The sequence below is a fragment of the Equus caballus genome, chromosome 29, assembly GCF_041296265.1.
Source record: "Equus caballus isolate H_3958 breed thoroughbred chromosome 29, TB-T2T, whole genome shotgun sequence".
Lineage (NCBI taxonomy): Eukaryota > Metazoa > Chordata > Mammalia > Perissodactyla > Equidae > Equus > Equus caballus.
This window is the reverse complement of record NC_091712.1, coordinates 25,214,271-25,233,689: the sequence shown is the minus strand read 5'-3', so window position 1 is coordinate 25,233,689 and position 19,419 is coordinate 25,214,271. Positions and strand designations below refer to the sequence as shown.

The 19,419-nt window shown below is 39.2% G+C and overlaps 1 protein-coding gene across 2 annotated transcripts in view; it reads left to right on the top strand.

Annotated features, from left to right (window-relative positions):
• The first annotated feature begins 1,424 nt into the window (after positions 1 to 1,424).
• The window catches only part of SPAG6 (sperm associated antigen 6), a 66,375-nt gene continuing 48,380 nt past the window's right edge, over positions 1,425 to 19,419 (top strand). The window contains exons 1-2 of one of the 2 annotated variants that reach the window (XM_023632241.2): positions 1,425 to 1,604; positions 1,690 to 1,785. In XM_023632241.2, the coding sequence (XP_023488009.1) occupies positions 1,580 to 1,604; positions 1,690 to 1,785 (121 nt within the window). In that variant the 5' untranslated portion in view covers positions 1,425 to 1,579. The remainder of the gene's footprint in view (positions 1,605 to 1,689; positions 1,786 to 19,419) is intronic. The other variant, XM_023632242.2, reaches the window with a different exon arrangement.

Genomic DNA, 19,419 nt, shown 5'->3' with positions numbered 1-19,419 from the left:
AGTTTGAATTGTTTAAGGACTGAAACCAAATATGGAACCTTTTAGTTTTAAGGGGATTTTCTTTTTCACAATGCAACAAGGAACTGAAAACAAAATTACAATGAAGGTTTATTTGCTATTTTAATTATTTGCTCAGTCTGTTTCCCCCCACATCTCTAAATGGGAACACACAAAAACTTTAATTTTAAAGGACCTGTTTCCTTAGGGAAATGTTGAGATCATTGTGAAACTTAGGCATTAGAGTTAAGTAAAGGGATTGGGGGTATCCCTGACTTCAGAATGCCTGGAGGAAAAGACATGCACCTGTTCTGGGGGTGGCAGGGACCCAGCTGACTGAACATACTTATTCCTTTCTCTGATTGCTGATCTATTCCCCAACTATTTGGGGCTCTACAAATATCAGGACTTCATCAGAGGGCTCGGTCAGAGCGAGATCTCAAAGATTATTATATAGGACTCACCCCAAACATAAGAACCAGCTAAGTTTGCATGTTCCCTTCTATTGACGAAGAGATATCAAGAGGTTTCGTGTTTCAGCTCTACTCACAGCAGCTGTGACTATCTACTCATTTGACACCTGGTGAGATTGTAGTTTCTGAGGGAGAAACATTTAAAGTTGACACCTGTCATTGAAACATTTAGTATACAGTTTTCGGACAAGTTAGAAACCAGTGGTCGACTAAGTCCTTAATCTGTGTTAAAAGAAACTGGGTGGAGTTAAAGTTATATAAGCTAGGGAAGTCTGGTTAAGATCATTTGAATCAAATTTTCCAGGTAAAAATTCTCTCCCCCTTGCTGTTGGAAATGTCATTCAGCAACAAAATAAGCCTCAATTTAAAAGCCAAAGTCAAAATGTGTAAAAATCACGTAAAAACGAGGAGAGAGCAAAGTTGGTAGTAATTAGGAGAAAGTTAGGGGAACAAAGTGACGGGAAGACAGGGCATTCATCATATTGTTTCCTTGTCTGCTTTTCTCATTGAATCTCTCCGAGTGCTAATTCCGTGCTCTCAACACAGCATCATTAAGTGTGTGAACACGGTTGTCTTGACCCTCCAGGAATCCTGCAACCAGAAATGCCAGGCGTAGAGAAGCTGGATGGAAGGGGAAAACGTTGCACTGTGAAGCTGCGCGGACAGTCGCGTATTTGTCAGACGTCACGATGTCACAGGGCGGATTTCTCTTGACCGTCGAAGCCCAGCCGACTCCGCTGCGCAGCCGGGGCTCCCCCGCCCGGCCCGAGTCCGCGCCGCATCGGGAACCTGCGGGGCCGCGCTGGGTCCGCAGAGACCCCCGGCCCGGGCGGCCGGGCACGCTCGACGGGGCCCCTCCTGCGGCGGGGCGGCGGGCGGACTCCCCCGGGCCGGCCTCGCGGGGCGCCGGGGCTCCGCGGCCGTGACGTCACGCCCGGGACTGGCCGTTGCCGCGAGACGGCCGCGTTCCGGTTCCGGTCGGTTGCCCGGGAGACGCGGGTACACAGAGAGGAGCGGCGGCCGTCGGAGGCCCAGGCGTCGCGGCGGTCGCCCCCTCGGCCGACGAGCCCCTGGGCGCGGAGCGGGCGGCGGGCGCGAGCGGCGGCGCCATGAGTCAGAGGCAGGTGCTGCAAGGTAGGGCGCGGGCGGCCGGGCGGGCGGCGGGGCGGCGGGGACGGCGGGCAGCGCGCGCGGCCGCCCCACCGCCCTCTCCCCGCAGTGTTCGAGCAGTACCAGAAAGCCCGGACCCACTTCGTGCAGATGGTGGCCGAGCTGGCGACCAGACCCCAGAACATCGAGACGCTGCAGAACGCGGGTGAGCCGCACCCCGAACCCGCGGCGCTCGGGGCCCCTGGCCGCGCCCCTCGCCCTGCGCCGCCTGGCGCCCGCCTCGCCCTGCCCCCCCCCCCCCCGCCCCGAGTCCCCGGTCGCCCCGGGTCCCCGACTCCTCGTCGCCCGCTGTCCCCGGTCCCCGCCTCACCCCCGGCTCCCCGTCGCCCCGCTCCCCTGCCGGCCGAGTTTTGGGGAAGGGCGGGCTGGGGAGGGGAGGACGGCGTCCCTAAATTCCTCCAGTCCACCGCGAAGGCTGCAGAAGCCTCTGGCCTCTTGCGCGGGTCTTTGGGGGTGAGGCCAAGAGGGTGACGCTTCCAGAATGGTCGAAGTGGGGCCTGACGCCCCTATTGCCATCTTTATGACGACCCGGCGAGTGTCAGGTTGAAAGTGAAGGCCGTACGAATTGCCTGGAAGTCATTTCTCGGGAATGGGAATCTGCCCTCATCAGACCCATTTTTTCCGGGCGCCGCTGCGGGTCACCCCGCAGCCTTGGATCGCCTTCGACTTCCTCGCGCCAAGGCGCTTCCAGAGCGGTTGACACGTCGTTTCTCGTCTTGCGTTAGTGAAAGAGCAGTGACATGCCCGCGTGTTTCCCAAGAGATTCAGAGTAGGGAAATCCTTATGGTGCTCTCACTCCACCCCCCAGTCGGGACTCCTGCAGGCTCTCGAGAGAGAGGAAGAGTGTGTATGTGTGTGTGCCATTCACTTCCTATCCATGAACACAAACTGGTAGAGAAGATAATGGTGGTCCGTGTTATTTTTTCCCCTCTCTCTCTAAATAAGGATGATTCCACTGCCGTCTGAACTCAAAGTCAGATAGCATTTTGTCACTACCGTGTCATGAGAAATCTTCAATTTATAGGATGCGATCTTTAAAACTCATTTAAATTAACACGGAATTAAAAGAAAATTAAGAACGTGTTGACAGGGCAACAATGTTTAGACATCATGTTTGCTCTGAGTTTCTTTGAGGAGAATTACTCCTCCAGCTAGACGGTAATTTCTTTTGTCACTGGGAGGGGTTTTGGTGTTTATTCCTTGTATGTTTTTATTTGGGGGGTGGAGGAGGTGTATTTAGAATAGAGAAAGTGTATTTTATAAACGTTTAAAAAAACTTTTTATTTTGAGATCATTGTAGATTCACATGCAGTTCTAAGAAATAATACAGAGATCTCATGTACCCCAAAAGTGTAGTATAGTGTCACCTCCAGGATGTTGACATGATGAAAATCCATTGATTTTATTCAGGTTTCCTCAGTCTTACTTGTATTTATTTGTGTGTAGTTCTATACAGTTTTATCCCGTGTGTATCCACCACCACCATAGTCAAGATACAGAACACTTCCCATCACCCCAAAGATCCCTTGTGTTGCCCTTTTACTCCCAAGTCCACCTTGCTCTTGTCCCTAAGCCTGGGCAACCACTGATCTGATCTCCATTTCAAAAATTTTATCATTTCAAAGTTGATAATCTTTTGTTCTGCAGTTGTTTCACATGGCTTAATTTTCTTCTGAATGTCTGTGTGCTTGCGTGCATACCCCTCAGAGTACCCAGAACAGGGCTGGACACACAGTGTTTCATGTATGCTGTCTAATTTAAACTTATTAGAGCAAGTTACATTTTTTAAATGCACTTGTCTTTTTAGGTTTTGTTCCTCTTGGTCCAACTCAATGGCCTTTGTGAATGGACACTTGCTATTTACAAATATTTAATTTCTGGGCAATATGTATACAGCTAAACTAAACCACTATTTTTTAAAAAGGGAGAATGATTAACATTATTTTTAAAATTTGATGCTGAAATATGGAAGTATAAATAACACTTAAGATACAGAGCAATATGTTTTAGTATCCTGGTGTCAGGTTGTCTCTTCCCACAGTGTGCAACATAGAATATATTATGGAATTGAATCAATCTAAACTGTTAGGCTAAGTCATCAGCAAAGTATAAGTGACTTGGATGTGACATTCTTAAATAGCCGCCTGTTTCCACTCATGGTCTGGCTTATGGAGAAAAGGAATATAACAATATTTTGAAGTTATCTGCACTTGATTAATATCTTGATGGAATACTAAGATTTTTATTTTCCTGAGGAACTTGTTTTAACATATTTCATGTTATCAAGAGTCAACTTAAGCGCTCCTTTAGTAATCTTAAATAGAGATAGATAATGAATATTCCAATATATTTATTCTTTTAATTAAAAAATAACCTGTGAGCTTTATGAAAACCTTTCCTTCTTCATAGCCAACTAACTTAAGCATTCAACTGGTTTTGCTTTAAAAAAAAATCACTTGAATTAAGAATGCTTTCAAATGAGCCATAATATGTATGTACTGATTAAATATTATGATCAAGCTTTTTTTTCAGTCAAGTAACTTTGTTTTGGTAGCATAAAATACCAATGCATTTTACTCCAGACTTTGACATACTGTCTGCGTGCTTGGGAGGATTTTGTTTTGTTTTGTCTTCTCACTTTTTCCCCCTAATAAACTGTTTAAATAAATATTATGGGTATATCATGGATGCAGGACAATGTGAAAAATATTTTCCATGTAGGCATCATAATAAATAAGTAGTTCCCTTGTTCAGAATTTTTGAATTCATTCAATGTGAAAGGCACCTTAAAGGTGAAAATTATCAGTGGAGTTTTATTTCATTCTCTGATCATTCTCTGATATTTTCCGTTGTGTTTTTGATGTGCTAATGAGAGATTTTGCTTTATTAAATATGTCAAAGTAATTACCACAGCAAACAAAATGTTGCAAGATATCTTCTTCAGAGTATTTGGACAAGAATGAGTTTGATTTCTAATCAAAATTGTCACTAGAAAGAACTGTGTACAATGTGTCTATAACCTGGAGTTATTTTTTTTTCTCATTGAGATTTTATTCCTTCTAAATCAAAAGAACATAAATGAAAACATTAAAAAGTTTAATGTTTGTTGTAAAATCTCTTTATGTACTCTCAAACCCTGTATGTTTGAACCATTACATCTTGCAGCTATTTAAAAATGAATTTTGATACTTCTCCTCTGTGAACAATCAGTAACACATGACTGTGATTGTGGAGATAATACACTGTTACTTCTAACAATTGTAGAATGTCAGCAATTGAAGGTAGTTGCTTCGTGTAAGACGTAAGAAACAGATTTTGTCACACATTGGAATACCAGGCCACTCTTAGGTTGTCTAGGAGGACTTCTGAAATAAGCTAATAAAAGCTCCAAGAAAATTGTTTTTAAACTGCTTGGCAACATAAATAAACTTCTGAATCAGCTATTTATCTAAGAAGAGTGGGAATAAAGTTTAAAATAATACTTTGTAATATTTTACTTATAACCTATAGTGAAACAGTAAACATGGCAAGTCAGTACTTATGCACATTTTCGGAAGAACAGAAATAGAGGAGTTTGAATAGCACTTTCAATATGCAGCTGTATGAAACTGATTTGCAAATTGAGACAATTTAATGGGTTCAGAATTTAAGAAAATAAGTAATATATGTTGACATAAAATGACTTTAAATTACATGTATCTGGGGCAAGGTAAAAATCTTCAGATTAATTATCTTCATAGCACCTCAATTTGCTATGAAAAGGGAAAGCCTCAGTAAGCATTCATAATGTACTTAAAACACATGCTGTTAGGTGCACGGACCATGATTCTCTTACAAAAACTACTGTCTCAGAGGATGTTGAAACAAAAAAGATAACTAGTAGAAGAACTACAAAAAACGAATCATATTGTTTAAATTTGATGTATTTTATCAATATAAAAGGAGTCTTATGGTTGTGAATCTCAGATAATTGAAGCACTCACTTTAAAAAAAAGAAACAGGAATAGAGGTTTGTTACATATGCTTAAGTGGAAAATATTTCAGGGAACTATAAAAATTCTGAACCTGTATGTACCTAAGAATATGTCCTAAAAACAAGATTATTCAGAATTTTATTCTGTGTTCCAAACCACTGTTCCTACGTGGGTCTTCATCTGTTTTGTCATCTAAGCATGGGTATATAAGTAGAAAATAAGTTAACCAGGGCTAGGGTCTCATTGTTTTCTTAGGGAAAACTAGAAAATTAAAAAAAAAAATCCAAGCCTATAAGAGTGGGACTTAGAAATGGCAAATTATGTGGGTTAAAATTTAATGTTGCAGATCAAATGTTTTGAGAAGGTATTTAAGTATTTCTTAATTCTACCTTACACTCGAATGTTGTTTCCCGGCCTTTGCACCTCTGCTAGAAGCTTTTCCAACACTTCTTTGCCTGTTTAATTTCTGCTCATTCTTTATGGCTCTGTTTAGATGTTGATTCCTCAGGGAAACCTTCCTTGAGCCCTCGGAGTAAGTGAAGCCTCTTGATTTATGCTTTCCTCGCTCCTAGTATAGTCTCTCTTTCATAGTGCTTATCACAAGTATAATGATTTAGTTTCTGTTTTCTCTACTAACTGTGAATTCCATGCCTAGCATAATGCTTAGCATACAGCAGGTGTTAACATGTTTAAATAGAATGAAGGAAGGAGTAATTACTTTTCTAAGTGTTTTCATATCTCTTAAAAAATTAGATTCTTGTTACAGCTCAGCTAGGTAGAGGCGGTATCTTCTTCAGTGGGGGTGCTTAAGCCCAAAGAAGGGTGGATAACTGCCCTCATCACAAAGTGAGTTAGTGGCCAAACTGAGACTAGAACCCATTTCCTAATTGCTACCTGGCCTTGTGCTCTTTCTGTGTGACCTTGTAGGTATTGTAAACCATTGCTAGATGGTTCTAGGAGTGCCTAATAAACCCCAGCGTTAACTGTTAGAACAAGTCATCTGTTTAGGCCTGTGGGTACCAATGGCTGTCCAGTAATTGTGAGAAATTGGCGTTTGAGGTCTCCTTGAGGACCATTATGGGAGCTTGAGTGTAGGCCGGATGCAGAGGACTAACTTTAATTGATAAATACATGGAGGTTTGAGGTGGTGGAATTTGTATTTAGGGCTTAAACTGGCCTCAGAGCTCTAGAGGACCTTCAGCTTCCTTTGGCTTCTAAGAAAACCAGAGGCTCTGTAAGAGCACCCAGGGAAAGGTGTGGAATCCTCTAGAAGAGGAGAGCCAGGATAGGCCTTCAGAGAGTTGTTGGACTGAGACCCTGCCGGGATCTGGGAGCGTGCAGAGGAGACCCCATCAGAGCCCCGGGGCCAGCTGCCCTGTGACTGACTGCCCGCTCACCTGGGTGCTTTGAGAACATGTGAGGTAGAGCACAATGAAGAGGGAGGCGCTGGGGATTGGTTGGTTGGTTGATGTGAGCGTATACTGAACACTTCCCTTGGTTTTTTAAAATCATACTTTCTGTGGAGGATTTTTCTTCCATGTTCCTTGGGGGCAGAACTCTGGGGTTTCTATTGGGTAAATCTCCTGGCCCTAGGAGAAATCCAGGGCCACAAGTCGAGAAAAAATTTGGCTTTGCTTTGTAGTGGGTGGGATGGCCCATCTGAACACACAAGTCAAACTTCCTAATTTTCAAAGTGAAATTTTGGTTTTGCCATATACCCCAAGTTTTCTATGATAAGAGTAGCTCAATCTTAAATGTATTGTTGATTCAAGTTCTATTCTAGTCTAGGTGGAAACAGGTGATACTTGTGCTTGTGTGCGTGTGTCTCCAAAGGAAATGACCTCTATCCACTTTTCTGTGTGTTCTCAGTTCTGTGTCTGTGTCAAGTTAGACTCACTAATAAATTAGTCACATAGACTAGATTTCATTAGTTTTCCAGAGGAATGTCTTTGTAGAATTCATCTATTAATATGCCCTCTTTTTTTATTGGGGGCTTAATTAAAAACACTTAATTTTGGGGGGCTGGCCCCATGGCCGAGTGGTTAAGTTCACGTGCCCCACTTCAGCGGCCCAGGGGTTCACCAGTTTGGATCCTGGGTGCAGACATAGCACTGCTCGTCAGGCCATGTTGAGGCGGCATCCCACGTACCACAACTAGAAGGATCCACAACTAAAAACATGCAACTATGTACTGGGGGGATTTGAGGAGAGAAAAGAAAAAAAACCAAAAAACACTTAATTTTCCCATAGCTTCTTTAAATGTATCATTTAAGACATTGTCCATTTCGTTAAATATTTTATATATATATTTATATTATTATATACATTTTTATGTATATATTTTTATATTCTTTTATTCAACCAATCTTTTTTAACTATTATATGCCAAGGTAGGCCTAGGTATGGAATTTCAGGAAAAAAATTGTTTATACTTCCTTTTATTTCATAAAGTGATTTCCTTTTTACTTTTACTGCCAGGAAACTCAGTACTTTGTTCAGAATTCAATTGCAGCAACTATCCCTAACCTATGTTTCTGATAAAATTATCAGTCTCCCTCTCTACTACATGGCTCCTAATTATTATCTTTGTTTCCATATCTTTTAAAGTAACCTGTCTCAAAAGTTTTTAGAGTAGGTGGAATATGAATAAAATTTAAAAATTTTATCTGAAGATAGATTTTTTCCTTCCGTATCCTTTTATCTTTTTTATTTTATTTTTTATTGACGTCATAATAGCTTATAAGATTGTAAAATTTCAGCTGTACATTATTATTTGTCAGTCACTATATATATCTGCCCCCTTACCCCTTATGCACACCCCCAATCCCCTTCCCCTCTGGGAACCAATAATCTGTTCTCTTTGTCCATGCGTTTGTTTATCTTCCACATGTGAGTGAAATCATATGGTGTTTATCTTTCTCTGTCTGGCTCATTTCACTTACCATAATACTCTCAAGGTCGATCCATGTGGTTGCGGATGGGACAATTTCGTCTTTCTTATGGCTGAGTAGTATTCCATTGAATATAGATACCACGTCTTCTTTATCCAGTCCTCAGTTGCTGGGCACTTGGGTTGCTCCACATCTTGGCTTTTGTAAATAATGCTGCAGTGAACATAGGGGTGCATAAGTCTCTTTGAATTGTTGATTTCAAGTCATTTAGATAAATACCCAGTAGTGGATAGCTGGGTCGTGTGGTATTTCAATTTTTAATTTTTTGAGAAATCTCCATACTGTTTTCCATAGTGGCTGCACCAGTCTGCATCCCCACTAGCAGTGTATAAGGGTTCCCTTTTCTCCACATCCTCTCCAACGTTTGTTGTTTTTTGTCTTTGTAATTATAGCCTTTCAACAGGTGTTATCTCATTGTAGTTTTGATTTGCATTTCCCTGATAATTAGTGACGTTGAACATCTTTTCATGTGTCTGGTGGCCACCCGTATATCTTCTTTGGAAAAGTGTTCATGTCCTCTGCCCATTTTTTGATCAGGTTGTTTGGCTTTTTGTTGTTGAGTTGTATAGGTTCTTCTCATATTTTGGAGATTAACCCTTCGTCGGATATATGATTTGTAAATATTTTCTCCGAATTGGTGTGTTGTCTTTTCATTTTGTTCATGGCTTCCTTTGCCTTCCAGAAGCTCTTTATTCTGATGAAGTCCCATTTATTTATTTTTTCTTTTGTTTCTCTTGCCTGAGTAGATATGATATTTGAAAAGATCCTTCTAAGACCAATGTCAAAGAGTGCACTACTTCTATTTTCTTCTAGGAGTTTTATGGTTTCACATCTTAGCTTCAAGTCTTTAATCCATTTTGAGTTAATTTTTGTGTATGGTGAAAGATAATGGTCTACTTTCTTTCTTTTGCATGTGGCTGTCTGGTTTTCCCAGCACAGCTTATTGAAGAGACTTTCCTCTCTCCATTGTATGATCTTGGCTCCTTTGTCAAAGATCCATAGATGTGTGGTTTTATTTCTGGGCTTTCAGTTCTGTTCAATTGACCTGTGTGTGTGTTTTTATGCCAGTGCCATGCTGTTTTTATTAGTATAGCCTTGTAGTATATTTTAAAGTCAGGGATTGTGATGCCTCCAGCTTTGTTCTTTTTTCTTAGGATTGCTTTAGCAATTCAGGGTCTTTTGTTGCCCCATATGAATTTTAGGGTTCTTTGTTCTATTTCTGTGAAGAATGTCATTGGGATTCTGATTGGGATTCGATTGAATCTGTAGATTGCTTTAGGTAGTATGGACATTATAACTATGTTTATTCTTCCAATCCATGTGCATGCAATATTTTTCCATTTCTTTATGTCATCATCGATTTCTTTTAATAGTGTCTTATAGTTTTCATTGTTTAGGGCTTTCACCTACTTGGTTAAATTTATTCCTAGATATTTTATTCTTTTTGTTGCAATTGTAAATGAGATTGTATTCTTGAGTTCTCCTTCTGTTAGTTGTTATTAGAGTATAGAGATGCAACTGATATTTGTAAGATGATTTTATACCCTGCAGCTGTGCTATAGTTGTTGATTGTTTCTAATAGTTTTCCAATGGATTCTTTAGGGTTTTCTATACATAAACTCATGTCGTCTGCAAACACTGAAAGTTTCTCTTCTTCAGTGCCTATTTGGATTCCTTTTATTTCCTTTCTCTTGCCTGATTGCTCTTGCCAAAACCTCCAGTACTGTTAAACAAGAGCGGCTAGAGTGGGCACCCTTGTCTTGTTCCTGTTCTCAGAGGGATGGCTTTCAGTTTTTGCCCGTTGAGTAGGATGTTGGCTGTGGGTTTGTCAAATATGGGCTGTATTATGTTGAGGCACTTTCTGAAGACAGATTTTTTAACTTATTGCCTTCCAAAAATTTCCTCTTCAGATATTACCCATGAAACCGCTTGGAGCAGATAGTCCTTTTAGAACGATCCTATTTGTTCTGTATACTGACCCCATCCTGGACATTCCAACCTTCTGCGGTAGATGGATATAATAGGTATATATTGTAAAAGAGAAAGCACATTGACAAAAGAAGACAGGACTAATTGAAAATTTGCAGCTCCCTAGAAGGCTTTCAAATTAAAATAGAATTATATCTATGTGGAGTGATTTTAGGTGAGGGAACAGTTTCAATGGCCCATTTGAGTTCCTTAAAACTTTATGAATTTATGGTAATAGTGACATTTATGAAGCTGACCTCATGTACATAAGAAAAGAACTATGACGTATATTATCCATTTTGTTTTTATTTTAACTAAAATTTACCTGAAAAGAGAATATTGCTCATTAATTTTCACAATTTGTTTATCATTAAACAAACATTTGAGTGTCCAGGTGCCAGATACATGCTTAGATGCTGACCATGCAAAAATAGAAGGCAAAGACTCTGCCCTTAAGAAGTTTATTTGCTAATGGAGAGTTCGATAAATAAGTAAAAGGCTGTTTGGTAATTGTCTAATATATAGACATACGGAGCAGATATGAAGGGTGCCTAACTCAAGCTTTGGGAATGAAGGGTGCTATTCATGCAAGACTTCTCGGAGGAGGTGTTATCTGTGCTGAATTTCCTAGAGTTAGCCCGATGAAGCAGCAGGAGGAAAAGTGCATTCAGGTAGAGGGAACATTATGTGTAAACCGTAGAGGCAAGAGAAAAGGTGGTACTTGTTAGATAAGGCTGGAGCTTCTTGGGGTAGCAGGGCAAGGGAGAGGAAAGTCAGGGGCTGGAGAGGAAAACAGGCCTAATTTTGAAGGACCTCATCTGAGGTGTAGATCTGTCCTGAAATTGATGGAAGGCCGTTGAAAAGTTTTAATCAGAGGAGTGGTGGGATCCATTTTGTGTTTTAGATTGGTGATTTCACATTAGTGTGGAGAATCAATCGAGGGGGTTACCACAGGATCAGGAAGGGCGGGTGTCCGTTTTGCTGTAGCAGTCATGCTGGAAAGAGGCATGAGGCACCTGTGACTTAGGAAAAGGGGGCAGGGCCAGGGAGGAGACAGACGGGTTCCAGGTGACTCCCAGGCTTCGGGCTGCTTAGGCACATTAGCGCCATTCGTTAATGGAGAAAGGGGACAAAAAGCAGAGGGCAACGGCGACTTGGCTCTCCCACTGTTGAGGCTGAGGTGCGTCTGGGATGCCAGGTGCCAGTGACTGTGGTAAGCAGTGTGGACGCGCAGGGCCGGGGTTCGGAAGAGAGACCTTAGCTGGAAACAAAGGTTTGGATGTGTGGAACTTACATGTTCAGTTGAAAACTATACTAAAAGCCCATTTTATATTTCTTCATGTAATTATAAACATGTAAATTCCAATCATTTTATCTAAAGTATAATGTAAATTGAACTTGCCATAACTTTTACGCTTTACATACTCAGTTCCAATCTCACATATAGACAGTGGCAACTGTGACCTCGTCAAGAGTCAGACAGTTGCAGCAGAAGAATGAATAGCATTTCGGTTTAGGACAGTAATCATGGGAGACAGCTAGAGTGATGTTAATGGTAGAATAATGTGAATTCTACAGATGATACCCTTTAGTATGCATTCTAAACCTGGCGCGTACGCCAGTTTTCATTGGTAAATGGGCTGTGATTGCCATTGGGAAGGAGACCCGGGAGAGCATAGACCCTAGAGCTATAAATATTATCTGCCTCACCGGACTGTAACGCGGATTAATGGGTTAATATCTGGAAGCTTCTTAGGGGAGTGGCTGGCATGTGGTAAATGCTATGTAAGTGTATGTTATATAAGTAAATAAATACATACTGTGTTCCCGCTCCCTCTTAGAAGAATGCTAGCTTCTCAGCGAGAGTCATCTTCCTCTCACCCCTCGCCGCTCAGCAATGACCTAGCAGCTTCACTCACAAACAGCTGAATTCATCGCGAATCCCCAAACAAAAGTCGGAAGATACTACAGTTAATGAGAATAAATTTAAAAGGAGAAAGTAGATAATTCTTGATCATGAGCTTCTTGGATTATTTATCATTATAACTGAATTCTATGTAAAAAGACTATACATACATTTTGTGATTCATTGTGACCCTTTATATAAGTTATAATACTCTTTATTGTAGGGGACTTAACACCTAAAATCATAGTTGACTTTATAGTTCTGGCAGTGAAGAAATATTTCAGAGCAAACAAGATAAATATGTATGTGATAAAATTTATGATTTCTTAATCAAATGCAGGAATAGTGACCAGAGGTATATAATCATAGAGGCTGGACAAGACCAAATCAAGGCCTGAAAATTCTTATTCTAAAAAAATGCAAGGGAGAAACACTTAAATATTTCCAGGTGAAAAATGACCAGTGAAGGAAAATGAGAACGTGTTAGAAGACTCATCAGTGTCATGAAACTTGCTTCAGTAAAAATACAGTCATGTAACTGTAATAACTTACTGCAGAAATAAAAATATTAAGATCTAATAAAGTTGATAAGTGTAATTGGAGTTACTCTGGGACAGGAGAACAGGTAGTTTTAGAGTAGTGAAACCCAAGTGGATGGTGGTTTCTAAGCCAACACCACAAATGTTTCAATAAGAGCTAGCTGTGTATTTAGAACTGTGCTAGGCAATTTGAGAAATAGAAAAGAAGTATAAGACATAATCTCTCCTGTAGACATATTTATTATTTTACTCAAGAGATAAGACATTTATTTACATAAAACAAACTAGAGAAACACATGACATGCTATGTCAAGGGTGGCTGCTGTGCTTTGCACAACTCCATGGTGCCATTTATGATCTATGTGAGTGGCATCCCCCAGATTTGTGCAGTACACAGCCTGCCCAGCCATACATGGGAGACCTGGAAATTATTCATTCTTCATTTTCGTTTGTTTACCTCCCTGAGAATACGTGGTGCAAACAATAAAGCTCTTCATTTCACTTAGAATAACATCACAAAATATTAGTTTGACCTATAGCCAAGTTTGATCTGGCCCCAACCAACCTCTCCAGCTTTATCCCTTGCTGTCACCCCTCCCGCTTTACGTTTCAGGCCGGTATGAATTTATGATGGCTTCTTCTACAGTCTGCAAAAACCATGCGTCACTTGTCGAAGCCAGAAGCTTGGCGGTATCCCTGATTCCTCCATCTTCTTCACAATAATCAGTTGGTCTCATAAATCTCTCCTTAGACCTCGCTTTTCTCTTTCCCTCTGGCCATGCTGCTCTCCAGGCTGTCCCCCATCCCGTGCAGGTTCTACAGCAGCTTCCTGAGTGGTCTTCCGGCCTCCCGTCTTGTCTCTTATCGTCCTTTCTTCCTCGTGTAATCAGAGTGACCCTTCTTTACAAAGTGCAAATTTGATTCTGTCGCTGAGCTGACATTAATGTTCAGATAAAATTCAGAATATTTGAAGTGGTTTATTGGACCTTGCAGGGCTTTTGTCTCATTAATCTCTTAGCTTTCCTTCTCCAAACTCCCCTCTCCCTCTAGGACTGTAGTCATACTGCCTTCTCAGTGTTATCAACATACCAAACTCTTCCATTCCAAGGTTCGTTTATGCAGTTTCTTCTGGTTGGAGTGCTCTCCAATCCTTCCCCTCTACTCCCTCCAAAAGCCTGCAGATCTCGACTCAGTCGTCCCTTCCCCTGGGTTGCCTTCCCTATGTCCCTCGGAGCCTGGGTCGGTGCTCTGCTGTATGTTTGCGGGGCGCCCTCTTTTTCTCCTGTAGTTGCACACGTCATGATATGTTGCATTTGTTTCTCTCTCACAACCCCTTTATGAGTTTCTTGAGGCCAAGGACAATTGTGTGTTCAACACATTGTATATTCTTAATAGATAGTTCTTGAATGAATGTTGAATGAATTATTCGTTCTATAGTAATTCTAAAATATATGGTAGAAAAGGCTCAATCTCTGGGGTCATAGAAGCTTTATTTCTTCATCACAATGAAAGGTACTGATTAATTAATGAGTCATATACACTAATAATAAAATGTTGGTAAAAAATATGGTCAACATAGGGAATTGATTCCTTTAGCACTTTTATTTATCAAGTAGTTACTGGTGTTTATTTTTTCTCAATTAATCTTCCTAGCACTTTAGAAATTTTAACTTATTTTAATTCTCACAGCAACTTTATGAGATAGTCCTAGAATTTGTCGCCATTTTATATATGAGGAAACTGAGACACAGAGATGTGAAGTAACCTCTCTGAGGCCCCACAGCTAGAAAGTGGCAGAACTTAGGTTTGAACCCAATCAGTCTCCCTCCAGATACATGCTTTTAACTATTTTCGTCTGTGGTCTCTCAACAGAGGCAGTCATGTAAGAAGTAGTACAAGAGACTCCTCTCGTTTCTAAGGCGGGAAGTGTCTTTTTGGACCCCAAACAGAATGCCTGAGTCAGATGGTAACATCGACAGTCAAAGGCAAATTCTTTGCTGTGTATTGGCTAATTGTTTGAAGAAGTCACTTCTTCTAAAATTTGAATGAACTATAGTAGCAGATTCATAGTAAATGGTCATGTAGAAAGTAGTTTTAGATTAAAAAAACCATATTGTTGGAATTTAAACTTTTGAAGCTTTGCAAATTTTACAACAAGGCTTTAACTTATTTTACAAGTTTATTGATAGTTTTGAATAAAATTGGAAAATAAAAAGTACGTATGGTAGAAATCACTTTATTTTAAGTGTAAAAATACAAAGGAAGGCATTGAAGGACACTATCAAGAGAGTGAAAGGACAGCTCACAGAATGGGAGAATATATTTGCAAAGCAAGTATTGGATAAGAGATTAATATTCAGAATATATAAAGAACTCCTACAACTCAACAACAACAAAGAACCCACTTCAAAAATGGCCAAAAGACTTAAATAGATTATATATCTCCTAAAAAGAGACACAAATGGCCAATATAGCACATGAAAAATGCTCAATATCACTAGTCATTAGGGAAAGGCAAATCAAACCACAGTGAGAGACCACTTCACACCCATTACAATGGCTATTATAAAAAACAACAACAAAACATAACAAACTTGGTGAGGATGTGGAGAGTTGGAACCCTTGTGCTTTGCTAGTGGGAATGTAAAATGGTACAGCCACTGTGGAAAACAGTTAGGTGGTTCCTCACAAAGTTAAACAGAGAATTACCATTTGATCCCAGCAATTCCACTCCTAAGTATATACTCAAAAAAATGAAAACAGGGACTCAAATGGATACTTGTACACCAACGTTCATAGCAACGTTGTTCACAATAACCAGAAATTGGAAACAACACAAATGTCCATCAACAGATGAATGGATAAACAAAATGTGATATATACACACAATGGAATATTATTCAGCCTTAAAAAGGAATGAAATTCTGATACATATTACAGTGGATACATGATATGATGGACAAACCTTGAAAACATTATGCTAAGTGAAATAAGCCAGAAAAAAAGGATGAATATTGTATGATTCCACTTATATGAGGTATCTAAAGTAGACAAATTCTTAGAGACAGAAAGTGGAATAGAGGTTACCAGGGGCTGGGGGCAGGGGAAATGGGGAGTTATTTTTTAATTGGTATAGAGTATCTGTTAGCAATGGTGAAAAAGTTCTGGAAATGATAGTGGTGATGGTTGTACAACATTGTGACTGTACTTAATGCCACTGAATTGTACACCAAAAATGATTAAAATGATAAGTTTTATGTTCTATATATTTACCACAATAAAGATAAAATTTAAAAAAAATTAAAAAACAAAACAAAGACGGTAAGAGGTAGCCAGGGCAAGCAGAAATCTCTACCGAGACTTCAGTGGACCCAAAGGCCCAGTTTGCAGATACTTGTTTTTAAAAGAACAAAGTTGAGATGTTAAATGTCTTTATGAAACAGCCGATTGAGATAATATGCATATAAATTATAGACATGTAATATGAAAATGAATGGGTCATTTTTTTGTCTTTGGAAATGTCAAACATTTCCTTCCTGACTTATAAATGCAATTGGCCTGCAAAATCAAAGCCATGAGGCCTAGGTTGTGTTGAAAGGAATGAAAGAGTCGTGACTATTTTGAGGCTATTTCATAGTCTCCTCCACTAGATTATTAGTTTCTTGAGAGTAGGAGCTGCCTTAACCCCATGTGTAGTCCTGTCACTTGCCACTTGGTGAACCCTGACGTAATTTTGAATGAATGACTCTGGGCAGGATCACTGAGGTTGCTTTTGGTTTTTGCAGATCTGGATTGCAATATAAGGTCTTAGTGGCAATGTTTCCAGTATGGCAGTGGAACAAGAAAAATAGAAAAGGAACTCAACGCTATAATGTTGGGGGAGGGGCAGAATTGTAATGATTTATCCTATAAGTGAAATTTCGGAAATAGTTTCCCACCATTTTATCAGTTTTTATAGAGTAGACAGAATTGTTTTATAGACATTGGAGTACAATATAGAAGTTATCATTCTGAATATTAGATAGCACATGTTAGCTCCTTTGCTGAAGACCCAGTGAGGTCATTAGCTGCTCGCTAGAGACCTTGTTTATCAGATATTCTGGGAACTATTCATGTTGCTGTAATTTATGGACTCTAAATTTTCATGCATTTGCTCCCTGAGGATCAATCACCATGGATTCCTAATAGACAGGCAGGTAAGGAAAATTTTCTTTTTATGTTATATATGGCTTCTTTTGCCCTTCCTTCTCTCTCTTCTTTCCTTCCTCTCCCTCCCTTTCTTTCTTCCTTCCTTCCTCAGTTCCTCTTGCATCATTATCTGTATTTTTAGGACAAATCTGTAATTAGAATAACAAAGTCTCCATGTTTAATCTGTGTAAGAGATAAAAACATATCCCTGGGGACTGACGATTAGGAAGCATTAAAGAGGCAATTCAAGGACTAAGAATTTGGGGCAATATTTTCTCTGATAAGAATGACCTTATTCAAACAAACGTATTTTAAACTGAAACTTTAGCTTTACTTTTGTAGGTTCAGAGATTTAAAATTTTTCAAAATTCTCCTTGTGCTACTGCCCAAACTAAGGAATATAGGAAAATTGTGATAGAGCAGCAGCATTCGCATGAAGCCTAACTTGGATATTGAATACAGGAAGAGAAGGAAAGAAATTGTATTTCATTTTATTGACCTTATTTTTCCTGGACCAGAGGCAGTAGAAAAATGGAGGAGAAAATACATAAAGCAGAAAGTTCCTTTGAGTATATGGACAAGTGAAATACATTTTTGGGGGTAAAATATTTTACTGCTAAAATTGCAAACTGAAATTTTCCAAAATTGAGAGAATTGTGGTATGTTACCTAAATACTGAAACTAGTAGTAAACACTTATAATTAAATTAAATGTTATAGACCCGGTAGATGAATTCATTCTTCAAATTCTTAACATAAAAGTTCAAAGTTCTTGAGATTTAATGAAAATATCTAGGTTGAATAACCCACTATGAATTGATTTTCTAAGTATGTTTCAAAAGACAACGAGCCACTGCCTTCCCATAAATATATCAAGTGAGAATAAAAGGAAATATCAGAATCGTTGGGAAAAAATAACATGAAACATAATTGTGATTCTTTTAAAACTATTCTAAGCATACTTATACTTTATATTTTTTGGCTTCATTAATGTATTGTGAAATTTTGAATACATGTCAACAGATTTAACTTTTATTTTTTAGAGTATTGACTTATTTTACTTAAAATGGTACATATTCATTATCAAAAATATCAGATTATATTCAACAATAAAAAGCAACCCAATTCAAAAATAGGCAAAGGACTTGAATAGTCATTTCAACAAAGATGTACAAATGGCCAATAAGCACATAGAAAGACATTCACCATCATTAGTGTTAAGGAAACAAAAATCAAACCACAATGAGATACCACCTCATACTCATTAGGATGGCTATTATTGAAAAAAAAGGAAAATAACAAGTGTTGGTGAGGATGTGGAAAAATTTGAACCCCTGTGCTCTGCTGGTAGAAAAGTAAAATGGTACTGTCTTTGTGGAGAAGTTTAAGGGTTCTTCAATAGTGGCGATGGTTACACACCATTGTAAATGTACGTAATGCCATTGAGTTGTACACAAAAAATGGTCAAAATGGTAATTTTTATATTATGTATATTTCCCCACAATTAAAAGACTTAAAAAAAGTAATAAATACAGCAAACTACAAAGAAGACACCAACAAATTGTTTCAAATCCAAAGTTCTAGAAAGAACTCATGTTATGTTTAGTAGTCATTCTAATACCTTCTTCTGGGCTTTAAACGTTTTGTTGTGAGATATTTCAGAAATTATCTCTATAAAAAATTATGGATAATATAAGCAACACTTAAGAACATAGACACATCGATTTGTTTAACACGAGCTCTGACCTCGGAATGAGTAGGAATGCTGTGTGGCGACAAAGTTAACCCGCCTAAGTGGGATTCAAACTTGCAACAGTGGCCTTATATAAGATGATCTAAACAAGGCAAGTGAGACATAAAAATGGTCACTAAATGCGATGCCACAGGTCACATCACTAAATGTACCCATGATAAGCATCATTATTCTCTGCGTATGTTATTTGGTAGTACTGTTTATCTTATTTTGGTCTAATCCTAAATGTTATTGTAAATGTTTCCCTTTTATTCTATTTCAAATGTTTCTGGATATAACACTATAAAAGAATATTGGTAATATTTGCTTTTATGGATTGGTGGGGCATGTTTTTAAAGAAAAGACGTAATAACATCAAGTTGAATAGCCTGCTGTAAATTAAGTTGATAAAGTCAAGGGACACTTTGTTCCGGTTTGAACTGTCATTACCTTGCTTGTAACCTTAGACTAGAACACCATCATTAAAGCACAAATAGCTGTTGACTGTTTTGCATATTTTAT